Source organism: Tiliqua scincoides, chromosome 2 (genome assembly GCF_035046505.1).
Source record: "Tiliqua scincoides isolate rTilSci1 chromosome 2, rTilSci1.hap2, whole genome shotgun sequence".
NCBI classification, from domain to species: Eukaryota; Metazoa; Chordata; class Lepidosauria; order Squamata; family Scincidae; genus Tiliqua; species Tiliqua scincoides.
The window spans coordinates 261,812,887-261,838,895 of NC_089822.1; the positions used below are offsets into that span (position 1 = coordinate 261,812,887).

The 26,009-nt window shown below is 47.5% G+C and overlaps 1 protein-coding gene across 1 annotated transcript; it reads right to left on the bottom strand.

Moving 5' to 3' along the window:
* Positions 1-3,847: 3,847 nt before the first annotated feature.
* On the bottom strand, positions 3,848-25,328 carry LOC136639129 (zinc finger protein 721-like). The gene is made up of 7 exons (XM_066613147.1): positions 25,211-25,328; positions 22,426-22,548; positions 18,623-20,115; positions 13,495-13,730; positions 11,089-11,167; positions 6,845-6,971; positions 3,848-5,750 (listed from the first exon to the last, which is right to left on the bottom strand). The coding sequence occupies exons 2-7, from the start codon at positions 22,454-22,456 to the stop codon at positions 4,075-4,077; spliced, it is 3,642 nt and encodes a 1,213-aa protein (XP_066469244.1). The 5' UTR covers positions 22,457-22,548; positions 25,211-25,328; the 3' UTR covers positions 3,848-4,074.
* Positions 25,329-26,009: the final 681 nt, after the last annotated feature.

The window sequence follows — 26,009 nt, forward strand, 5'->3', positions numbered from 1 at the left end:
TACATCCAGTTGTGGAAAAGGCTTCAGGAGTCAACCTCGAGGCAAAATCCGGAGCCGGAGTCCCTGAGGCAGTTCATGGCTGAACACAGTCCTGTTCTGGCAACTCCTGCGACTGTCGCTGGAACAAACCGTATCGGCTTCTGCCTTTCCATTGGACCATTTCAGCGACATGGAGAGGGGGGATTTGCTGCATGGGAAATAGTCTATCCTCCATATCTACTTTACCCAGGCTTCGCGCTCTGGAGAGGACACTCTGTTCCAGAACCACCATTCAGAATGTGATACCATAGTCTTCCGAGACTGAAGGATACCAACAAATACTACTTATTATGAAATTTAAAACTATATTACATATAATTTATTAATTCAAGAAGGCTATGTGCTGCCTGCAGATCCCGCTCACAGGGATCAAGAGGACATTTAAGTTCTTTTCCAGGACATGAGGCTAAAAAAAAAAAAAGAGTTCATGTCCTGGAAAAAGAGTGGTCACCCTGCCCATGGTTTGGCACAGTCCTAAGAAAGTTAGGACCAACCTCTATCTTTCCCCCCTCATATATTGTGTCCCCCCCCCCATCAGTTACAAGCACACTTCTGTCTGAAACGGTGACCATCTAACCAGCTTCCTCTCATCCAAGTTAGGATCATTAAGCATGGAGAACAGCGCAGAGACCTCAGGTTCCTCCATAGTACTGGTGTACCAAGGGGGCATAGCTAGAGGGGAGGCAAAGCAAGAGGGTGGGCATGGTCCGTCCTGGTTGCCAGCAGGTTGCAGCATGCCAGCAGGTGCTGGATCAAAGGTAAGCCCAGGTCTACCTATCACTTTGAATATCTGGAAGATCTGGCCTCCCCCAGAATATTCCAAGGTGGAGCCAGTTCTACCCTTTGTTTTGAACAGCCGGTAGCCCAGGCCTCCCTCCATCAGAATGGGAGAGGGATCTCTATGTGGAGGCCAGGTTTATCCATACCTTCAAGCCACCAAGTGCAGGGCAGAGGGAGTGATATGTCTTGGATGTCAAATATGGTAGATATGCCACTGCTCAACAGCCTGCAGTTTCTCCAAGCAATGAATGATGTTCAGGAGTTTCAGTCTGCAGTACGTACACTGTAAAACTACCCCAAGCAACAAGGTGGTTTTACATTGTCAAAGCAGAAGTTTAAGAACGCAGACACGCAACACATCTTTTCACTGTCTTTTCAACTGATTCATCTCTCCAGGTCACCCTCCCAACTTCCCTGCCCACAACAATTCAACCTAACACACACCAAACTACAAACTATACAGGGAGAGCAAATAAAGACGGATCGAAAAATGCTCCAAACTGGGTGCAGGGGCAACTCAATGGCAAATGCCACTCCATGCCACACAAACAAACAATAGCGTGACTATGATGGGACAACATAGCGGCAAATAGAGGACAGTGTTTGTTCTCTCAATCAGCTCTTAATGCGTGCATGTGGGGAGGGGGGAGATTTTAGGCTTTGAAAAGAATAAGCTTGCTTATCGAAGTAGTGACACACTTCAGTGTTCCAACAATAACTGTATCCATGAGCACAACTAACCAAAACAATCATCTTAAATTACATCATGGATGTATCTCCAATCCCATTCTTTTTGACCATTATCTCTTCTCTCAGGCCCCACCACCACCCTCCAGGCATCTGCGGTAGGATTGGGGCCTTGTAGTAAATGTTTGCCCTGCCTCGTAGCGGCATACTACATGACACTCTTTCCCATCAGACAGAACAATCCGTCATCCATGTTGGATGCATTCAGTCACTGCGGCCTTCCCAGTGTGCATGGCAGAGGATGCCCTGGTCCATCAGGGGGAAAAAACAACAGTGTTTTCCCCTCGGGCAGCTCAATCCCATCAAACGCCCCATGCAGTGATACAGCTGCTCCAACAGGATGTACTTTGCATCCCACGGGGGTTTTTTGGGCTCCAAAGGCCTCTTTGAGGTAAGGGAACATTTGTTCTCTTACCCCAGGGTAAGATCTGGCCACCCTGCTGGGTCTACTTGGACCTGCACCTGCCATGTAGCTGCCCCAAGAAGGCAGTTTGAGGCCAGGGAAAAGGGATAGAACAGTGGTTCCCAAACTTTTTAGCACTGGGAACTACTTTTTTAAAATGACACTCTATCTGGACCCACCTAGCTTACCAGACTTTTAAAAAATGAGATCTAGAAAGAAATAATTTTTATTTATTTATTTATAAGTAATAATAACTAGGAAAAAGGACCCTGAAACATTTATCCCCCTATATTTAAACATGCTTGCGAACTGCAGGAGCTGAGCTCTTTGCAGGGTAATTACCAACTACAGTATCTGATTTTTGAATAGCCTCAGGGCTTGAGGCAATTAGCTGATCTTTCCATCACCCTTTGGTGACCCATCAAAAATCAGGTGACAACCAACCCAACCTAGTTTGGGAACCACTGGAATAGAATATTGCTACATCAATCCGCCTTCTTCCCCGCTCCATCTCTGCCTGTTCTTCCCCCTCCTTGCCCCATTCCAGCCACCAACCAATCCCGACTTACTGGCATTGGGGTGTCTTTTCTGGCCTGTGGATCCACTTGCTTCCTGGGGAAACAGCTATTGCAGGGGTGTATGTTGTTATTGATGGAGACGTGCTGTGGAGTTAAAGAGTTAACTCTGACTCTCTCTCCTCTTACACCACAGTCCTGATCCAAGATGGGCAGCACTGCAGCTCTTATGTTAAAAGAGTAGCCTTGTACTGTCATGCTAACACTTGGGGGGGTATGTTTCTGAATGTGGCTATGTCCTTGGTGTCATTTCAAGAAGCCCCCAAACTGAAGCTGTTCACATAAATGCCCTCAGTTCCATAGAAACCAAAGGTTTCCTACAGCCCCAGCGGTACAGCCCAGAGAAAGATAATCACCCTCATGGATATCTAAGCCTCTGTTAGTCAGAGATGCTGGAACCTCATCCAGGTTCTGAGAGCAGATGATTACCCCTGCAGCTTCTCCTCTGCCGCAAGGACAGGGCCATCCGTGCACCTGCCATGGGAAAGAGGTGTGGCAAGCCCTAAACCACCTATGCTTGCGTCCATATTGCTGACGGCTGTGCTCAACTGCAAAACCCCATCTGCTATGGTTGATCAAGCCAAGTGATTTGGTTGATCTCAAGTCACCTTTCCTAGGAAGGCAATCACAAGACATACCCCCTTGTATAACATCTTTAAAAACATGGCTTGAAATGTCAGGCTTAAAACACATACAGCAGTTGTGCTGCTCCCCACCTTGCTTAATCGTCAGCCCATGCTCCATGAGAGCTGGAAACTTGTTCTCACTGCAATTTCAAAACACATTATTGTTAGCTAGTATGTCTGTCATTAGCTACTTCAGCGACTTCGTTGTGGAGGAGAGAGGAAAGATGCACATTTTAAAATAACTTTGTATCTGCTAACTGCACTTCTTCTAAACCCTCATCTCCCATTTATGTGCCTTTATTGAAGAGGCCACTATCCAACTGAACTGGTGCCAAACTAGAGTGGGCTTGGAACCAGACACTTCCATTGTCCCTTCAGTGCTTTGTGATCAGTGTCTTCCCACTCCTCACTTGCTCTTCCTAGAGGATGCTGGCAGGACTGGTACAATCTGGCCCAAGTTGGGTGGGATGCGCATAGCACTTTAGGAAAGGGTTAACCTTAAGAGTTGAAAAGACCTGCTGTTCAGTGTGGTTCCACATCTAGCCAAGAGTCCTCTTAGGCCTCTGAGCAGAATCCCTTTGGCTTGCAGGAGAACTCCATGCTGGGCAAAATAAGAGCAAGCCACCATTTTTAGCCTCTAGGAAAACATAGCATTCTTTCACAATCTTTATTCCATAAAAAAAAAAAAAAGATCCGCTACTTCAAACATGATTCAAACGGACTTCATACAACTTCATACAAGATTCATACACTGGAGAAACAGTAATAATTTTTCAAATGTTGATTCTTGGATGAGTAGACAGGAACTCAACATTCAACATGCAACCCTTCACATTCCAGTGTTTATTTACGAAATTTTTATCCCACTTTTCTCCCCATAAGGGGACCCAAAGTCTATACAAGTTTACACTCCAGTATGTTGCCTTTGATGCACAGTAAAACTTGACTGACCAGAACAACTCTTTCCACAAACCTGGGATATATAGGGTTTCTCTTCTACATGAGTTCTCTGATGGGTAGTAAGGTCAAGACGCTGAGAAAAGCACTTTCCACACTCCTGGCACGTATAGGGTGTCTCCTCTCTGTGGGTTCTCTCATGGGATCTTAGATGGCTGCTGCAACTGAAGCTCTTTCCACACACCTGGCACAAATAGGGTTTCTGCCCTGTGTGGAGTCTCCGATGGATCATAAGGACATAACTCTGACTAAAACTCTTTCCACACTCTTGACATGTATAGGGTTTCTGCCCTGTGTGGATCCTCAGGTGGGTCGTAAGGTTGCCGCTCCAACTGAAGCTCTTTCCACACTCCTGGCATGTATAGGGTTTCTGCCCTGTGTGAGTTCTCTGATGGGTTGTAAGGTTATAACTACGACTAAAGCTCTTTCCACATGCCTGGCATGTATAGGGTTTCTCCCCTCTGTGAGTTCTCTCATGGGTTGTAAGGCTGCTGCTGCAGGTGAAGCTCTTTCCACACTCCTGGCACGTATAGGGTGTCTGCCCTGTGTGGATTCTTTGATGGGTCATAAGGTTATCATTCCGACTGAAGCTCTTTCCACACTCCTGGCACGTATAAGGTTTCTCCCCGGTGTGAGTTCTCTGATGGGCTGTAAGGCTGCTGTGACCACTGAAGCTCTTTCCACACTCCTGGCATACATAGGGTGTCTGACCTGTGTGGATTCTCTGATGGATTGTAAGGCTGCTGCTGCAACTGAAGCTCTTTCCACACTCCTGGCATACATAGGGTTTCTCCCCTGTGTGGATTCTTTGATGGATCATAAGACTTTTCCTGCAGCTGAGGCTCTTTCCACACTCCTGACAAGCGTAGGGCTTCTGCCTTGTATGGATTCTCTGATGAGTTCGAACATTGCTGCTACAAATGAAGCTCTTTCCACATTCTTTGCATACATAGGGTTTCTCCCCTGTGTGAGTTCTCTGATGGGTCGTCAGGTTATAACTCCGACTAAAGCTCTTTCCACACTCCTGACATGTATAGGGTTTCTCTCCTGTGTGAGTTCTCTGATGGGTTGTAAGGTCATAACTTCTACTAAAGCTCTTTCCACAAGCATGGCATATATAGGGTTTCTCCCCTGTGTGAGTTCTGCGATGGATCGTAAGTTCGAAACTCCGACTAAAACTCTTTCCACACTCCTGACACGTATAGGGTTTCTCACCTGTGTGGGTACTCTGATGGGATGTTAGATGGCTGCTGCAACTAAAGCTCTTTCCACACTCCTGGCATATATAGGGTTTCTCCCCTGTGTGGGTTCTCTGATGGATTGTAAGGCTGCTGCTGCAGCTGAAGCTCTTTCCACACTCCCAGCATGTATAGTGTTTTCTTCCTGTGTGAGTTCTCCAGTGGGTTGTAAGATCTTTTCTGGAACTGAAGCTCTTTCCACACTTCCGGCATATATAAGGTTCCTCCCCTGAGTGAGGACTCATATGAGTTGTAAGACTGTTGCTGCAAGTGAAGTAGTTTCCACGCTTAGGACACCTATAGGGCTTCTCCTCTGTGTGAGCTCTTTCCTGTAATGAATGAATTTGCTGCTTCTTTCTCCCAATCTGGCTCCACACCAATGCTGCTGAAAAGGAGAGAAACAAAATAAGAAAGCAGAAGTAGAAATTCCAGCTAGCTGGGGAAATCATAAACTCTTTTTCTGAGAAGTGCCAGGGCAGTCATTTTCAACCACTGTGCCATGGCACATTGGTGTGCTATGAATGGTCCATGGGTGTGCTACAGGAATTTGGAGGTAGGTCATTTATTGGTAGGGCCAATGGGGAATGTGAGTCCCCCACTGGCAGCACGGTGTGCCTTGATAATTTTAGTGTCTTGTCAGTGTGCTGTGAGATAAAAAAAAAGGTTGAAAATTGCTGTGCTAGGCCCCGGAAAAGCCACGGCTATGCAGAGATATATGTCCCTCGCTCTTCTCCCATTTGGACTCACAGTGTCACTTCTCAAAGCATGCAGGAATCCTTATGGTCTTTCTTTCACAGGCATCTTCTGGCACACCAAAGAAGAGCCCTAACACAGAGCCCAAACAAAGTGCCCTCCAAGGCATGCCTCTCTCTGCCAATGGGCACTTTTCAGAGCGTTCCACAAACTGTATTTCCCAGGATTTTATGGGGAGAGCCAATCACAGCAACACTCTGATATAATCTACAGTTAATATATTCCTAGTCTTTCCCTCATTCTGTGCCCTGCTCTTAAACCAGTCCCTCAAGGAAAGACATTTAATCTCTGCACTCTGTACATTATACATGAGAGTGTTCCAAATGTACCCAGAGATATCTGTCCCCTGTTCTTCTCCCATCTGAACTTGCAGTGTCACTTCACAATGCATGCAGGAACCCTTAAGGCCTTTCCTCTCACAGCTTGAAGTACAGCTGATCTGCCCTCCTAGACATGCCCACCTCCTCCAAAGGGTAGCCAAGGGACAATACATTCAAAGAGTTCCAGCCAGTTCATGGCACAATGTCCCCAGTTTGGGGCTACTTTCCTTGTGAAGAGAGCCCAGATCTGTGCTGGGACAGAACAGGAGGATGTAGGGCCATCAGGCATAGGACCAAGCATTTCCCGGTCATGTGGCCTAGCCTTCTATATCCCCTGGCATCATCCAATGGATCAGAGTTCCCACCAGGAGCTTCTATCAATTACAGGCCAAAGGACCCTCCTTACCGACAAAGGTCACATTCTCATAATTGTCCATTATGACTGCTTCATATAGGCGCTTTTGGTGTTGATCTAGCAGAGCCCACTCTGCACTGCTGAAATACACGGCCACCTCCGCAAATGAAATGGGGCTCTGGAAAAAAAAAGGAGAGATTCCCCATCAGCAGGTCAACCCAGGCTGTGACTGCAATACACAGGCAATGTGGAAGCAAGAGAGGTAAATCTGTGCGCTTCCAGATGGTACAAGAGGCATGTGAGAAAGAGGTGGGTAATGTGGACAGCCTCTTTGACATCTGGCAGTCCCTCCAAAGGGAAACATGAATGCCCTGTTTTCCCCCTATTTTTAACTCCCCACCTTGTAACTTCCCAGAAGCTCTGTGCTACCTCAGTAGCATTCCTTCAGAGTCCTCTGTCCTTAGTTGGAGACACCATTATCAACCAGCCGCGTGCTCTTGTGCATTCTATGATTTCTTGTGAATCCTGTGGATTCAAACCATTTGCCTTGTCTGCAGAACTGATGTCTCCTACAGAAATAGGTATGCGCCTACTGATTGGGCAGCCAAACCTGACTGCCTAAGTAAAGGAGTGGAGTAGCCAGGTGTGCTGCTCTCTTCCAGTCACATGTTAGCCCAATCTCACCTGAGCTTTGTGCTGACAAAACATGCACTCCATCAGTGCAAGACCCGAGTTGCCGGTGCCACAGCCAATGCAAGGGCAAGCATGCTGGAGCCACTAGGGCAGTGGTTCTCAAACTGGTGGGCTGTGACCTACCAGTTCGTGTAAAGGCTCCCCCATCCCATTAAGGGGCTGGGGAAGGGGCGAGGGCAGCAATGCAATCCCCAGCACCATGTTGCTAAGGGGTGGTGCTTTCACTTACTTTCACGTAGTTAGGGCTGCTGGAGGCTCCAGGAGGTGCAGGGAGCTCCACACAGCCTCAGCAGGGCTCCTGAAGCTTGGAATCTTCAGAAAAAGTGAGCGCAAAGCACTTCTTAGTTGTGTCACAAACAGGAAATGCATTTGCGCTCGCTTTTTCTGAAGATTCCCTCGACCCATTTAGCTAAAAGGCATGTAAGTGGTTGGAGGCGGCAGGTTGTGGGTGACAAGGAGGGAGGTTTAGGATGGGGAGGGCAGGGGTGGTTTGGAGGCTAGAGTGGTTGGATCCCAGCAGTGGTGACTTGCACCCAGATCCTATCCTCAATTTTTCAGCCCAACCCACCCTATTCCTCAGACTTACGTCAGCTACATAACTGACATAGGTGCAAGGAGACCCATAGGCAGCTAGAAGGACCACCAAGAGATAAGTAAAAATATGTTTTACTTACATCATTTTTGCCTTCTGAATGCCCCACCCCCACCATAGCATGCAACATGTGCTATGATAGGGGATAGGATTTGGCTGAGATATTATCAAAGCCAAGTTACTTAAGTTCAACCACCTGGAAGCTTGTCTGTTTTTCAGCCAGATCTGCTATGATATCTAGTGTTGATCCACAGACAGCACACCCCGTTACTCTCCGGTAAGTCCATGGATCAGGATTCCAGGGAGAATGAAAGCAGCTAGCTATAGGACTATATTTTTAGCTATATTTTTAGCTAGGATTCTGGAATGTTGTTTGCTTTGCTCTTTTTACAACTCCAAGCCAGTCTGCAAATGTCACTGCTTTGCTTGGGGTGAGGGTGTGCTTTGCTCTTGAGTAGCATCAAGAACTCCATCTCTTGGGCATTAGTAGTTATTGTACCTAATGTGGTCAGACTTCCTTTGGTGTCCATCCAGACAAGCTCAGGTATTTTCCACCACCCTGCTAGGACTTTGTTTTGTGCCCTCTTTTCCCCATTTTGTTTAATTTCTTTTTTTGTGGATTTTATATGAACTAGTTCTCTTTTGACTGTTGCCAACCTAGTCCACATCTATGGGTAAAACAGTGTGTTGTCACATCTGATTGCTCTCAGACATTAATGTGCTGTTCTTTTTAAATAAGAACTCTTGGTGTTCTTATAAGAACCCTTATAAGACGGGTTCAAGTAAGAACACCTGTTCATTTTAAATAAGAACGCTTGTGCTTTCTGGGGGGGGGGGAATCAAAGACAGCCCCTATATGTCTGTTCTCCTTAGCCTGGGAGGAGGGTGGCAATAGAAGCTACCATTTCCTCCCCCATTCAGTAGCTGATTCAGAAAGAAGAAAAAACAGAGGGCAAGAAGGGGTGCAAGAGCACTAACCACTATATACCCCTCAGTCAACCTGACTTTTCCCAGTACCTTCCCTGGCAGCCCCTGTGAAATGAATTCCCTGGAGAAGTCAGACTGACCAAGAAAAGTAGCACCTAGAGGCTAGCACACATACACTGCTGCCTGGTATCAACTTCTCCTTTACTTGACCAACAGCAGGAGAAAAACGTTGATAGGTTCTGCTCGCTGTCACCATCCAAGGCTACAGAGACCAGACAGAGGAGGCTCTTCACCATCTAGCCCTGGTTAGTTCACAGGAGAAATTAGCTATAAACTCTGATAAAACAAAGGTGCTGGTTTTTGCTAGATGTTATAAGGCCTTTCGATGGCTCCTAAATGGGAAACCCATTGAGCAGGTTAAATACCTGGGGGTGATCAATCAGCACAGAAAACATCTAGTGCCATTTATCGTTTTTATTCAACTAAAGGCGCCAAATTTCTCCCTGCGGCTTTAAGGCTGCATACTGCCAAAACTAGGGTTCAATTACTCTATGGTTCTGAGATCGCCCCATATTTAAATACCAGGTCTCTGGAAGTGACCCAGACCAAATTTTTGCGTCAATTGATGTACGTTCCCCGATGTGTGCCGAACACTGTGGTTAGGCTGGAAACCAGTACCCCAAGTATAGAGATGTCGATGTGGCTAAATGCCTTACATTATTTCTTGAAGATTCTCTTGAGACAGGATAACTTTACTTATTTGATCCTTTCGGATCCTTTCGTAGGCACCTGGGAAAGAAGGTGCTTGGATCATTTCAAACTCTGCGATCTCTCCCCAGAGTCTTTAATGATGATGAGTCCGGGAGATGCAAAAGAAATATTGCATCAGAGGTTGGTGGACCTTGAAATGAGATCTGCGAGAGCCAGTCTTTCTGTGTATGTTTTTCTTGGGGATCAAGCTTTTGTACTTTCACCTGCCAGATATTTTTATAATATTGTTATTCCTAAATTTAGGATTGCTTTTACCAAAGCTAGGTGTAATGTACTTTTTTCAGCAGCTCTTTTGGGGCGCTATGCAAGGTGTCCCTATTCAGAGAGACTGTGCCCCTGCCCTCAAAATGTGGTGGAGACAATTGTTCACATTGTTTTGCAATGTCCATATTACGATGATTTGAGAGCTAAATTTATCTCCCCGATTTTCAGTACTGAAACGGGGATGCAGGTGAAGGAGCAGCTTGCTTTTCTGCTTTCTGACATATACTCTGATATATCATTCAGGGTTGCCCACTTTTGTTATGCCGCACAGTTGGTAAGAAAGAAAATTGAGAGTGTAAACCTCTGATTTTATGATTTTATATATATGTAAAGGGGTGTTGGTTTTAATTCTGGGTATTTTGTTTTGTTGTCTGTGTCTAGTGGTCGGATGACCGTAAATAAAGTATCTATCTATCTATCGGACAGAGGAGGGACATCTGGGAATAAAACCCCCTCCCAAGAGACCACTGAACCCCAGAAGTTCTTATTAAAAATCAAACCCACACTAACACCTGCAGGGCAAAAGACATGATGACACACTGAATTACCTGTGAACATGGACTAGGCAGACAAAGGGTAAAAATGGAACTAGTCTGTTAAAAATTCAAAGGAAAAGGAATGACACAATATGGGGAAAGAAAGGTTCAGGTAGTAAAAGTACAGGAAGCTGATGGAAAATGCTTGACTTTGACTGGAAAGCATACTGAAAAGTTTTCAACAAATGGATGGTTATTGCAACCGAGCAGGTAGAAGTGAGATGCAGCCCAACTGCTAAGTGCATGCGAGTCTGGGGGGTGGGGTGGGGAGCAGGGTTGCCATACCACACAGGTAGATAAGCTGAATCCCAAAGAGAACATCTTTGGGAACAATGAAGTTTCCAAATAAAGGCTGCCCTACCAGCTTTTTAGGCATACACAAGAGCTTCTGGGGAGAATGGACCCCAAAACACAGAAAAATGTGCAAAAAAAATAGGAAAACACATCGGACACTCATTGCACCCTGTGAGAAAGGAGGAGAGGCCCAAACTGTCTCTGCTCATCTCTCTTACCTGGCCTGGATGAGCGGCAGCCATTTCTGCTCCTCCACAAGGGTGTGATGGTTTGTTTTCCATAGACTCCGTTTCTCCACTGTCTGTCAAAGAGAGAAAGCAGGAGAACTGCGGGAGATTTTCAGTCTTATATGCGTACTTCATACTAGGCATCCTTGTTTGAATTAATTTCTCCTTGTGCTGATGCTGCAATGAACATTGGACTGACTAATAGAGGAATATGGCAAGGGCTACAGCTGACTGCAGTGGCGTACAAATGGGGGAGTTGGGGGCCACAAGCCCCAGGTGCCAAGTTGCAGGCGGGTGACAGAGGCCCCTCCCAATTTTAAAAAAGTTGGTATTTTTGAATAATACCATCATGTTATATATCATTCAATACGTAATTTTATGCAGAATGCAATGAAACAAACCATGCTGAAATATCTCTATTCCGTCAAACGTTATAGCCAAAAAAACCAGAAAAGGAACACACAGCTGCCTTATGTAACAAGAAGTGGATTACACTGAGAATCCTGTAACACAGTTGCATACCTGCCATAGACAAGATGGGGCAAAAGCCCCCGGCACCAGATGCTAGGACCCCATGGAAGTCTCTCTGAGGCTCCCAATGGGGGTGGAAACTGTGCTTCCGGTTTCCCGGTAGCACAGTTTATAGCATTGGGGAACCTCACAGAGGTTTCCCCAGTGTGGGTGGAGGTCGCGCGAGGCTCCCTGAGCCTCTGGTATGTGAGGGGTGGATTTCTGTGGGGGGGGGCAGCGATAGCCCATGGGGGTGCCATTGCGGAGCTTTGCCCCGGGCATGGGGCTGCAGAGGTCTGCAGCTGCTGTAACAAACGGTGTACAATGTAACAAAAAGGGGATTACACTGGGCTTACCACTGGGAATAAACAGCTTGTTGCAAGCCTTCCCAAAAACCATAAATGTATGTATGTCTTGCCTTACTTCTGTATTACAGCAAAACTGCTTCTGTATGTATGATGGACCACAAGCCCACCGCATAGTACCTTGATGGGCTTTCCTTCCCGGTTTTGATTTGGGTTACGATCTCTAATGTTCACTACATACGTGAAACCTACTATATATAAGTTCAATAAAAGAAAATGTTCACTGCCTGCACTTCTTCTCTGGCCATTATTATTATTATTCATTTCATATCATGATTATTTCTGAAAATAATTTTGTCATGGGGTGGTGCCAATAATTTATGGGCCCTGGGTGCCAAATGATCTTCGTAGGCCACAGGCCGATTGTGGACTATCATCAGATGCAGAGGGGTCTTGGCTGGAGGAGCGGAAGGGCAGGATTTTGATTTGATATTGCCTCTCTGCGTTAACACTGGTGGGTTCCAGCAATCACCCTGACATGTGGCTACAAAGGAAGAACAGGTACGTGAATAGCCAGGGTAAGGGGATGACAGTCACCAAGTGGAGGGAGACCAGCAAGATCCCCAGACAGGCTGAAAAAAAAGGCCCTTAACCTGGTGCCTGGGCTGCCAGTCCAACAGGTGCAGCGGTGCAGCTCTGTGCAAAGCTGCCTTGCCAAGCTTCCCCCGTGCAGCCTGTGCTACCCCAGGCCAGAGCTCCCTGTGCTCTGTGCACTCAAGGACGCTCCACCATCCCCTTCCTCGCTGGGTCTTCAACTGCCTATATACGAGTAGCTTCTCCCTTTCTCTGGCCTTCTGATTCTCTCCTTTTTTCCAAGCTCTCCAGCAAGACCCTCCTCCAGTATTAAGACCACAACAGGGCCCTGCTGGGAAATGTAGTTCTATTGAGCATCATTAACAAAGCATTCCTGCCATACCAGGAGCTTCTCTTTTGTCTGTCTCTCCTGCAAAAAGGGCTGCTCTCCTTCGCTCAGACCATACTTTCAGAGCACTGTTGTTGTTTTACACTGGCAAGGGACTCTCTGATCTTGGTGCCAGGGACAGGATTCTCCTCTAGTTTCCAAACACAGCGGATTCCTTACAAGGGGCCAGAAAGAGCCCTTATTCCAGAAAGCCATTGATCAGCACTGCTCCCATTCAGCCCTGCCTTTCCCTTTGGATACACTCTTAGGCTGCAATCCCATGCACGCTTTCCTAGGAGTAAGTGCCTATTGAGGACAATGGGGCTTACTTCTGAGTAAACATGCATAGGATTGAGCTGTTAGGCTGCAGTCCTAACCACAAGAAAGCCACTGATCAATGCTCCTCCCATTCCCTTTGGAAACACTCTCGGGCTGCAATCCTAACCACGCTTACCTGGGAGTAAGCTCCATTGACTATAATGGGAGTAACTTCTGAGTAGACATGCGTAGGACTGGGGTCTTAGCTGCTGTCAGGGGCGGCCCCAGAGGAATCACCAGTGCTGCACCCCACCACTCTTCCGAAAGATATGCCCAACCCATGCCCACCTCCTCCTCACCTACCTGGCTGGGGGGAGGGAAGCAACCTGGTGGGCGAGGAGGGGCTTGAAGGTGGGGATTCTCAGCCTGTCCCCGGACAGATCCCACCTCCCGCTGCCCTTCAGCCGCCTCCCCTCCTGCTCACGGATCTTCACATCCCCACGTTCGTCCCGCACGGGTCCGGCAATCAGGAGCCAGCAGGACTTGGGACAAGGGCAGCGCTGCCAGGGCGCTCTGACGTCCGATGGGGCTGCCTGCGCCTGCGCGCAGCGGATGCCTCACTGGAGCTCCCTGAGCCTGCGCGGAGGCTGCAGCTGCAGATCTGGGCTCAGAGGGCAGGAGGGTCCTCCCCGCTCTGCACCTGGCAGCCCTGAGCCTGGCGAGCGGCGCCCCTCCCCGACCCCCCCCCCTTCCCGGGTGCAGAGAAGGCTCCTGCGCAAGCCCTCCCAGCTGCAGAGGATGCTGGAAGGCAAGGCAGGCGGGGGGGGGCTCCCTCCACCAGCCCCCTTCTGACCTTCCCTTGGGGCTGCAGGGGAAAGTGGGGCTCTGCCCTCCTAGGTCTGCACAGCTTGGGAACCCCAGGAAGATCCTGGGCTGGATACAGGCTGATCAGACGTCCCCTCTTCCCAGAACATGTCCTCTTTTTTAGCCTCCTGTCCTGGAAAAGAACTTAAATGTCCTCCTTTATGAGCATAAGAACAGCCCCACTGGATCAGGCCATAGGCCCATCTAGTCCAGCTTCCTGTATCTCACAGCTGTGGATGCGAGACAACCCGTGGACATTATATATCTGGACTTTCAGAAGGTGTTTGACACGGTCCCTCACCAAAGGCTACTGAAAAAACTCCACAGTCAGGGAATTAGAGAACAGGTCCTCTCATGGATTGAGAACTGGTTGGAGGCCAGGAAGCAGAGAGTGGGTGTCAATGGGCAATTTTCACAATGGAGAGAGGTGAAAAGCAGTGTGCCCCAAGGATCTCTCCTGGGACCGGTGCTTTTCAACCTCTTCATAAATGACCTGGAAACAGGGTTGAGCAGTGAAGTGGCTAAGTTTGTGGACGACACCAAACTTTTCCAAGTGGTGAAGACCAGAAGTGATTGTGAGGAGCTCCAGAAGGATCTCTCCAGACTGGCAGAATGGGCAGCAAAGTGGCAGATGCGCTTCAATGTCAGTAAGTGTAAAGTCATGCACATTGGGGCAAAAAATCAAAACTTTAGATATAGGCTGATGGGTTCTGAGCTGTCTATGACAGATCAGGAGAGAGATCTTGGGGTGGTGGTGGACAGGTCGCTGAAAGTGTCGACCCAATGTGTGGCAGCAGTGAAGAAGGCCAATTCTATGCTTGGGATCATTAGGAAGGTTATTGAGAAAAAAACGGCTAGTATTATAATGCCGTTGTACAAATCTATGGTAAGGCCACACCTGGAGTATTGTGTCCAGTTCTGGTCGCCGCAGCTCAAAAAAGACATAGTGGAAATGGAAAAGGTGCAAAAGAGAGCGACTAAGTTGATTACGGGGCTGGGGCACCTTCCTTATGAGGAAAGGCTACGGCGTTTGGGCCTCTTCAGCCTAGAAAAGAGACGCCTGAGGGGGGACATGATTGAGACACACAAAGTTATGCAGGGGATGGACAGAGTGGATAGGGAGATGCTCTTTACACTCTCACATAATACCAGAACCAGGGGACATCCACTAAAATTGAGTGTTGGGCTGGTTAGGACAGACAAAAGAAAATATTTCTTTACTCAGCGTGTGGTCGGTCTGTGGAACTCCTTGCCACAGGATGTGGTGCTGGTGTCTAGCCTAGACGCCTTTAAAAGGGGATTGGACAAGTTTCTGGAGGAAAAATCCATTATGGGGTACAAGCCATGATGTGTATGCGCAACCTCCTAATTTTAGAAATGGGTTATGTCAGAATGCCAGATGCAAGGGAGGGCACCAGGATGAGGTCTCTTGTTATCTGGTGTGCTCTCTGGGGCATTTGGTGGGCCGCTGTGAGATACAGGAAGCTGGACTAGATGGGCCTATGGCCTGATCCAGTGGGGCTGTTCTTATGTTCTTACAGCGGCCCACCAAATGCCCCAGGGAGCACAGCAGATAACAAGAGACCTCATCCTGGTGCTCTCCCTTGCATCTGGCACTCTGACATATCATTCATTGTTGGCAACCTTCAGTCTCGGAAGACTATGGTATCGCGCTCTGGATGGTGGTTCTGGCACAGCGTCTAGTGTGGCTGAAAAGGCCAATCCGGGAGTGACAATCCCTTCCACACTGGGAGCAAGTGTAGTGTGTCCCTGGTCTGTCTCCCTGACTATGGGCCTTCCTTCTTTGCCTCTTTGCCTCAGACTGTTGGCAAAGTGTCTCTTCAAACTGGGAAAGGCCATGCTGCACAGCCTGCCTCCAAGCAGGCCGCTCAGAGGCCAGGGTTTCCCACTTGTTGAGGTCCACTCCTAAGGCCTTCAGATCCCTCTTGCAGATGTCCTTGTATCGCAGCTGTGGTATACCTGTAGGGCGCTTTCCTTGCTCGAGTTCTCCATAGAGGAGATCCTTTGGGATCCGGCCATCATCCATTCTCACAACATGACCAAGCCATCGCAGGCGTCTCTGTTTCAGCAGTGCATACATGCTAGGGATTCCAGCTCGTTCCAGGACTGTGTTGTTTGGAACTTTATCCTGCCAGGTGATGCCGAGGATGCGTCTGAGGCAGCGCATGTGGAATGCGTTCAATTTCCTCTCCTGTTGTGAGCGAAGAGTCCATGACTCGCTGCAGTACAGAAGTGTACTCAGGACGCAAGCTCTGTAGACCTGGATCTTGGTATGTTCCGTCAGCTTCTTGTTGGACCAGACTCTCTTTGTGAGTCTGGAAAACTGACATAACCCATTTCTGACATAACCCATTTCTAAAATCAGGAGGTTGCGCATACACATCATGGCTTGTAACCCGTAATGGATTTTTCCTCCAGAAATTTGTACAATCCCCCTTTAAAGGCGTCCAGGCCAGATGCCATCACCCCATCCTGTGGCAAGGAGTTCCACAGACCAACCACACACTGAGTAAAGAAATATTTTCTTTTGTCTGTTCTAACTCTCCCAACACTCAATTTTAGTGGATGTCCCCTGGTTCTGGTGTTATGCGAGAGTGTAAAGAGCAGCACATCGCTTTCTTGGAATGAATACATTATATGTAAATAAATCATATCTAATAGAGTTTTCCATTTAATAATAATACAGTGGTTTCCAAACTTTTGAGCACCAGAACCCACTTTTTTAAACAACACTCTATCGGGCTACATCTCTTCCATGCACACCCTTTCGCCTCACGTCTACTTTCTATATTGGAAAGATTTCAGAGAGACCTGGGAGCGTGTTTGGTTTTCTGTATGACTGTGTTGCCTTTGACTTGCCTAAAGGCAGTGTGAAGTTCATGACCCAAAGTGCTACATCCCCATTTAACACTCGGAGGGCAGGTATAGCAGAAAACAGCTTGTTTATTGCTGGAACCAAAGCAAGGCAGCAAGGAGGCCAGTGGCCTCAGATCATGCGCAAGTGTAGCCAGACGCAGTCAGCTTTTATACTCATTTCAAACATAGACAAGCAAAGACAAAGGGTCCTGTAAAATTCCAACCCTGCCACACTCAAACACCCCCTTGACCCCTCCTATTAGTTGGCAATTAGTTGTTGCTTTGGCAAGATAACGCAGACCAGCCCTGTCTGGTCTTCAGGGACTAGGGCACTACAGAGCCTGGCACTGGGTCAGGGGTGGCTCACAGTTTCTTTCTAAGGCTCACAAGCCCTGCTGGATCAGGCCAAAGGCCCATTTAGTCCAACTTCCTGTATCTCACAGTGGCCCACCAAATGCCCCAGGGAGCACACAAGACAACAGACACAACCTGCGTCCCAGTGCCTTCCCCTGCATCTGGCAATCCGAGGCAGCCTGCCTCTAAAACCAAGAGCTTACACATATACCTACTATGGACTTGTAACCCATATTTTCTGCTGCTCTGTTGGCTATTATATTTTTACACTGAATCACTTTTGTGTTGTTGGCTAATTTGTACAACTCCCGAACTGAGTTCGGGACAGGGCAGGGCAGGCTATATATTTTTCGATAACTAAGAACCCACTGGCTGTACTTGTTCCAAACCCTCATCCTCTGTCTCTGTGCCTTTCCTGAAGAAGCCAGAAAATTGCCTCCTGGAAAATGCTGACAGGACTGGTGTGATCTGGCCTGCATGGGACAGGGTCCTAACAACATTTTGGGAAAGGGTCAAATGACTCTTACTTGCTTAAGTGTTTAAAAGAACAACTATTTACTGTTATTCTGGTTGTGAAGACCAAGCAAAGTGGTGGGCAAGGAGTCATTTGGAGATGGTTGAAAAATAAAGTAGGATCTATCATCATGATCAATGCTGGAACACAACTGGACAGAAATGTTCAGGATCTTCAGACTTTAACCTCAGAGGAATAAGCAGAGAGCAGAAGACTTCCTCCTGAGACTGGAAACCTGGTCAACCATAGAAAAGCCCCCTGACCAAGCCAGTGGTCAGGCATCCAGAAAGAATCCCTTTGACAGGCTGCAGCCCTCCCAGTGAGGCAAACTAAGGCTGTAATCCTAACCACACTTTCCTGAGAGTAAGCCCCATTGAACAAAATGCAACTTACTTCTGAGTAGACTTGATTAGGATTGTGTCCTAAGAGTCCATGGTGTCTAAGAAATCATAATAGGGAATCCACTGATAAACATTCTTTCCAAAGGAGAATTTTCTACTTCATACTTACACTGGACAAAGATGAGGAAACACAACTTCTTCGGTGTGAAGAAACAACATTTATACGTTAATCTGAACTGTGTTCTCTTACCTGTACAGTCAGATTTGAGTGAGAAGAAAATATCTTTGCACACTCCTACTATATACACATTTTCTCTGGTAGGTGGGTTCTCTGATGAATCTTCAGCTTTTCATTCCGACTTCAGCTCTTGCCACGATCATGGCTTGTATGAGGTTTCATAACTGTGCAAGTTCTCTTATGAGTTCTGAACTACCACTCTGACTAAAGCTATTTGCACACTCCTGGCACATACAGGATTTCTGCATTCTAATGTCTTTAGCCCAACTGACATGTATAGTGTTTCTCCCCATGTTACCCCACTGTGTGAGTTTTATGATGGGCTGTAAGTTGACTCCCAAGATGAAAGCTCTTTCCACACTCATGGCATGTATAGGGTTTCTCCCCTGTGTGAGTTCTTTGATGTCTCATAAGTACACCACTCTGGCTGAAGCTCTTTCCACACTCCAGACATGTATAAGGTTTCTCCCCTGTGTGGGTTCTCTGATGCAGTGTAATGCTCCTATTGCAACTGAAGCTCTTTCCACACTCCTGGCATGTGTAGGGTTTCTCCCCTGAGTGGGTTCTCTGATGGACAGTAAGGCTGCTGCTACAACTGAAGCTCTTTCCACACTCCTGACAGGTATAAGGTTTCTCCCCTGTGTGAACTCTTTGATGGGTTGTAAGGTTGCTTCTGCAACTAAAGCTCTTTCCGCACTCATGGCATGTGTACAGTTTCTCACCTGAATGTATTTTCTGATGGTTCTTAAGACCACCAGCCTGGCTGAAGCTCCTTCCACACTCCAGGCACTTATAGGGTTTCTCCCCTGTGTGAGTTCTCTGATGGATTTTGAGAACACCACCCCGACTGAAGTTCTTTCCGCATTCTTGACATGTATAGGGTTTCTCCCCTGTGTGGGTTCTCTGATGCTTTCTAAGGCTGCCACTGTCACTGAAGCTCTTTCCACAGTCCTGGCATGAATAGGGTTTCTCCCCTGAGTGGGTTCTCTGATGGGATATAAGTGCACTACTCTGCCTGAAGCTCTTTCCACACTCCTGGCATGTATAGGGTTTCTCCCCTGTGTGGGTTCTCTGATGGGTTGTAAGGCTGAAGCTGCAACTGAAGCTCTTTCCACAATCTTCACATGTATATGGCTTCTCACCTGCGTGAGTTCTTCTATGATAAATAAGTCCACTAATGTCAGAGAAACTCTTTCCACACTCCTGGCATGTATAGGGTTTTTTACCTGTGTGAATACTTTGATGTCTCCCAAGATCACAACTCTGACTGAAGCTCTTTCCACACTCATGGCATGCATAGGGTTTCTCCCCTGAGTGGGTTCTCTGATGGGTTATAAGGCTGCTGTTGAGGCTGAAGCTCTTTCCACACTCCAGGCACATATAGGGTTTCTCCCCTGAGTGGGTTCGCTGATGGATCTTAAGTTGACCATTCTGTCTGAAGCTCTTTCCACACTCCAGGCATGTATAAGGTTTCTCCTGGGTGTGGATTCTCTGATGTCTCCTAAGATCACCACTCTGACTGAAGCTCTTTCCACACTCTAGGCATGTATAGGGTTTCTCCCCTGAGTGGATTCTCAGATGGATTGTAAGGCTTTTGCTGGAACTGAAGCTCTTTCCACACTCTAGGCATGTATAGGGTTTCTCCCCTGTGTGGGTTCTCTGATGGGTTATAAGGCTGCTGCAGCAACTGAAGCTCTTTCCACACTCAGAGCATTTATAGAGTTTCTCTTCTGTGTGGATGCTTTCCTTTGAAATCTGCTGCCTCTTTCTTCCAGTCTGGTTCGAAACTGATGCTTCTGTAATATTGAAGAGAAATTCAATGGAAGGTCAAAGGAAGAAATTGCAGCTAGCTGAGGAAGTCAGAAAACAATGTTTTCTGAGAAAAACTGTAGCCAGTGGTGTTGCTAGGGGAGTGTGGGCCGCACCAGGTGACATGCAGAGGGGGTGACACAACTACTGGCCAAAATATTTAAAATCTTGGTATTTTTGAAAATACCAAGTTTATATTTTATATAAATATATATATCACCAAGTTTATATACCAATGTTATATATCACTTGATGTGTAATTTCATGAAGAAAGCAATGAAACAAACCGCACTGAAGTATCTGCATTCCTTCAAATGTTATAGCCAAAAAAAATCCAGTGGTGTTGGGACAACAGTAAATCACCACACCCACACCCGGGGCATTGCCCCACAGACTGCACTGGAGGAGGTCCATCAAGGGGGTGACACGGTCCCTCACCAAAGGCTATTGAAAAAAACTCCACAGTCAGGGAATTAGAGGACAGGTCCTCTCATGGATTGAGAACTGGTTGGAGGCCAGGAAGCAGAGAGTGGGTGTCAATGGGCAATTTTCACAATGGAGAGAGGTGAAAAGCAGTGTGCCCCAAGGATCTCTCCTGGGACCGGTGCTTTTCAACCTCTTCATAAATGACCTGGAGACAGGGTTGAGCAGTGAGGTTGCAAAGTTTGCGGATGACACCAAATTTTTCCGAGTGGTGAAGACCAGAAGTGATTGTGAGGAGCTCCAGAAGGATCTCTCCAGACTGGCAGAATGGGCAGCAAAATGGCAGATGCGCTTCAATGTCAGTAAGTGTAAAGTCATGCACATTGGGGCAAAAAATCAAAACTTTAGATATAGGCTGATGGGTTCTGAGCTGTCTGTGACAGATCAGGAGAGAGATCTTGGGGTGGTGGTGGACAGGTCGCTGAAAGTGTCAACCCAATGTGCGGCGGCAGTGAAGAAGGCCAATTCTATGCTTGGGATCAATAGGAAGGGTATTGAGAACAAAACGGCTAATATTATAATGCCGTTGTACAAATCTATGGTAAGACCACACCTGGAGTATTGTGTCCAGTTCTGGTCGCCGCAGCTCAAAAAAGACATAGTGGAAATGGAAAAGGTGCAAAAGAGAGCGACTAAGATGATTACTGGGCTGGGGCACCTTCCTTATGAGGAAAGGCTACGGCGTTTGGGCCTCTTCAGCCTAGAAAAGAGACGCCTGAGGGGGGACATGATTGAGACATACAAAATTATGCAGGGGATGGACAGAGTGGATAGGGAGATGCTCTTTACACTCTCACATAATACCAGAACCAGGGGACATCCACTAAAATTGAGTGTTGGGCGGGTTAGGACAAACAAAAGAAAATATTTCTTTACTCAGCGTGTGGTCGGTCTGTGGAACTCCTTGCCACAGGATGTGGTGCTGGTGTCTAGCCTAGACGCCTTTAAAAGGGGATTGGACAAGTTTCTGGAGGAAAAATCCATTACGGGGTACAAGCCATGATGTGTATGCGCAACCTCCTGATTTTAGAAATGGGTTATGTCAGAATGCCAGATGCAAGGGAGGGCACCAGGATGAGGTCTCTTGTTATCTGGTGTGCTCCCTGGGGCATTTGGTGGGCCGCTGTGAGATACAGGAAGCTGGGCTAGATGGGCCTATGGCCTGATCCAGTGGGGCTGTTCTTATGTTCTTATGCTGGCTTTCCACTGGCTGGAGCCCAGAGTACCCACACAACCTTTGACTACATGTGGCTTCATTAATATTGCAAGTTATTCTTCAGAGGAAGGGCAGTCCCATCCATGAAAGGACGACTCCCTGTTCCCAAAATGTCTCAACTCTGGAATGAAAGAACCCCTGCTCTGTCTTGATTCAGTTTGTTAGTTACCACACACTTAGTCCATCACTATCTCCTCCACGTACCAGTACAGACTGTTACTGGGTGTGTTTTCAGATACATATTTGGATGTGCCCATGAGATGAGCCCACCTACTTCATGAGCTGGGACCCTGTGCAGTGGCCAATGGCAGAGGTGAAAGGTTCAGAAGGAAAAGGAGGTGAGGCCATAAAAGTGAAACAAACAAACCTTTGCTGTGGGGATCATGTTACAAGGGCAGGAAGGGGAATGAAAGCAAAAAAGCAATTCCACATTTCTTAGGCATTCTTGGGCTGGAAGGGGAGGATATGTGGCCATCAGGGGAGGCAGCAGTCATTCCCAGGTCATGCACTTAGCCACCTGTCCCCTGTGGCAGCATCCAATGGAGGAAAGATTCTGACACTGAGCATCTATCAATTCAGGGTGAAGTGACCTTCTTACCTACAGAGGTCATGTTCTCAGAATTGTCCATTATGACTGCTTCAAAATGGTCTTCAGTGTTGATCTAGCACAGTCCACTCTGTGCAGCTGAAATGCAAAGACCACTGCCAAAGTGATGGGGTTCTGAAAGAAGAAAGAGAGATTCCCTGTGATCAGGTCAACCCAGGGCACGCCTGCAATCCCAAAAGAGATGGACCAGCAAGTGAGGAGAAGCTGTGTGCTTCCGGCAGGTGCAGTGAGGTGTGTGACAAAGAGGTGGGGAATCTTGACAGGCTCTTTTCTTCTGCCAGCAGTCAGTCCTCCCAAGAGGAAACACACTTGTGATGTCCCCTTTTGCCTATTAGTCCTTATTTGTGTGCACCTGTACCTCCAAGAAACTCCATGCTGGCCCAGAAAGAGAAGGAGCTGCTGGGACATGTTCCTGGAGCAGCCTTTGTCCTTCCTCTGAAATGGCATTACCAACCAGCCATGTGGTCTTGTGCATTCTTTGAATTCTTGGGAATCCAAGTCCTTCCTCATAACTGGAGTAGTGATGTCCCCTTGACAATTGGCATAGGCCTACTGATGGAGCAGCCAAACTGTCTGTCTGGCTAAAGGGGTGGGATGGAGTGGCCTGGTGGGCTCCCCTCTGCCAATCTGGTAATTCTGTGACAGGTTACTTAAGATCAACCACAGGGATGCTGGTGTGTTTTTCATCCAGGTCATCCTGATATCCAGACTAGTGTACATTTGCAGAAGGCACACCCAATTATTTCTAAGATAGAAACACAGGAACTTTGCTTACATTGCTCTTGTTTCAACTTCAAGCCAGTCTGCAAAAGTCACTGCTTTCCTTGGGGGTTTGTGGGGCTTGTATGCAGGGCAGGGCACCAGGATGCAGGTTGTGCCTGTTGTCTTGTGTGCTCCCTGGGACACTTGGTGGACCACTGTGAGATACAGGAAGCTGGACCAGATGGGCCCTTTGGCCTGATCCAGGGGGGCTCTTCTTCTGTTCTTGGGTGCTTTGCTCTTGAGTAGCATCCCAGCAATATCTCTTATAGATCTCTTAGATACTGTACTTGAGTACAGTCGTTTTCCATCAGCCAGCTTGTACTGAGTCTGTCTCCCCTCCCCCCATTTTAGTAATTTTAAAAGTTATATTTTAATAACCATTAAACGCTTCCTGCCTAGTCCACAGTCATGGGTAATGCAGTGGCTTGTCATGTCTGATCACTTTTAGACACTACTGTGTTTGCATTTTAAAATGATAACATTTTTAAAAATAAATGATAACTGGGGTTCTCTACTTTCTGAGAGCAGGTCCCAGACAGCCCTTGGATGCCAGGTCTCTTGAGCTGAGATGGAGGTGGCAGATAGGAAATATCGGTTTCCTTCCCCATTCAGCTGCTGGTGGGGGGGGGGGAGGAAAGCAGAGAACAGGAAGTGGTGCTTGAGCACTAACCACTATATCCTACTCCCCTCAGTCAGCCTGACTACTCTCAGTACTTTCCATGACAAATCCTGCATCAGAGAAAAACTCCCAGATGAGGGAAGCCATTGCAAGGGAAGTACTTCCTAGTGGTCAGTGCACATGCACCACTTCCTGCTTTCCTTATACCACACCAGCAGCTGCATGGGGTAGTTCTATCTCTGTCCACCATCCCAGGCTGAAACAGGCAGAGGACGGCCACCTGGGAATGAATCCCCTCCCCAGAGAGCCCTGAAACAGAGGTGTTCTTATTAAAAATCACAGCCACAGTAGCATGCACAGGCTGAAGAGACATGCCAATCACCTGAATCTCCTGTGAACGTGCGCCAGGCAGTCCAAGGGTCAAAATGGAACTAGTCTGTTTAAACTGTACCTGAAAGGGAGTGAAACAATAGGGGGAAGAAACGTGGGCAGGCAAAGCAGAAGGAGGGTAATGGAAGATGCCTGAGCTTTCTGGGCCAAGATGGAGCTGGGATGCTGCCCATGCCGATTCTGGAAAGGGGGGGGGAACCATTCTAGGTAGGAAGAGAAGCCAGATTCTACAGCACATCTATGGGAATAAACTTTATTTCCAAACATAGGACAAAGGCTGCTTGCAAAGGATGTCCCAGAACAGTCTAGGCTGCAGGGAAGCTTCTGGAGAGATGTCCAAAAAATGTTCAAAGAGCAAACCCTGGAGTGCTCTGGATTGATTAAAGCAAATTCAAGGAAAAATGGGCGAGATGCTGAACTCTAGATCAGTCCAATTCAAGTCACTCAAACCCACAAATGCATGTGGATTTCTCCACTGGTTTGGGCAGGGGGGAGAACAAAAACTGGTTATTGTATATATCATTTGAACCTAAATCCTGCAGTGAAACCAGAATTCTTTTCTCATCCTTCCCTTGCCTGGTCTGCTACACTAGCTCAGAACAGTAGGGAAAGTGCCACCATCCCAGCCTTCTGACCCCCCCCCCCCCAAGCAACTGCCAGTCATATCCCAGCCCTAGGTGGTGGGGTTAGAGGCAAAGGAGGAGGAGGCTGACAGGCTTGAATGACAGTCTCAAAGAATTTTGAGAGCTTCTGCTGTTCTCTCTTCCTTCCTGTGTGTCCGAATCTGCCTTGCATAAAAAAAGGGGCCAAAACTCTAGATCATACCCTTCACCACTGCCCCTCTCCCCAAGCAGTGTGGTGCAGAAAGTGCAAGACAAACCCATAGATCTGTCCCTTTAAACCGCCCTGGGTACCTTTGGGGAGAAGGGTGGGATAAAAATAAAGTTTATTATTATTATTTTATTATTTAAACATCCACCCCCAGCCCAATCTGCACACTCTTACCTTCCTTCTTGAAATTCTCCACTCCCACCCCTGCAGGCCAGCCTCTCTCAATTTTGGTTCTTGTTGCCCACCAGCAAGAAGCAGCCAGCTGGTCAGACTCTCTTACTCTTGTTGCAACCAGAGATCAGCAGTCCAAGGTGCACAAGCTCAGAGGGAACAGGAAATGGTTTCAAAAGATCACATGCCTCTTTCAGCCAATCAGACTGGAAGGATCTCTTAAGGGATTCTGTTAAGAGGTTTGCAGGAGCTCCCAAGAGGAGGTGCCACTCCTGCAAATATGCACCACCTCCCCTTCCAATACAATAGGAGCCCCATCACCTCTTGCCACAATTTCCTCTTGCTGCTTGCTTAGCTGGTCTGTTAGGAAAGCGGGTGGGTGGGCAGCCCATGGTGTGGAGGGTGTAAGGCTTGAGGCTGGAAGTTCTCAAGGCAGATCACAGGTCCAGCTGCCCTTCAGCTACTCACACATCTCTTGCTCAGGCATCTTCACACAGTTGCCCAACTATGTTTGTGACTCTGCAATTCAACCATCCAAAGGCTCATTGATTTCTGACAAGGAAGTGACACTCTGGGACTTTGCTGGAGTGATCCAAGATTCACACTGCAATCCTATCCATACTTACCTGGAAGTAAGCTCCACTGACTATAAAGGGAAGTACTTCTGAGTAGATATGAATAGGATAGAGCCTTCAGCTCCTTGCGCCTGCCTGGAGGCTGGGAACAGGCTCTTTGGGTGCCTGATGAGGAGGCTGTTTTGTGCTGCTGCAGGAGGCTCTGCAAAGAGTTCTCTGCTCAGGGC

Coding starts and splice junctions, on each gene's coding strand:
- LOC136639129 (XM_066613147.1), bottom strand. CDS start 22,456: ATGGACAATTCTGAGAACATGACCTCTGTAG. Junction 13,731..18,622: donor CCCATCATAAAACTCACACA/GTGGGGTAACAT, acceptor CGCTGCGCGCAG/GCGCAGGCAGCCCCATCGGA. Junction 5,751..6,844: donor TGAGAATGTGACCTTTGTCG/GTAAGGAGGGTC, acceptor TCTCCTTTTCAG/CAGCATTGGTGTGGAGCCAG.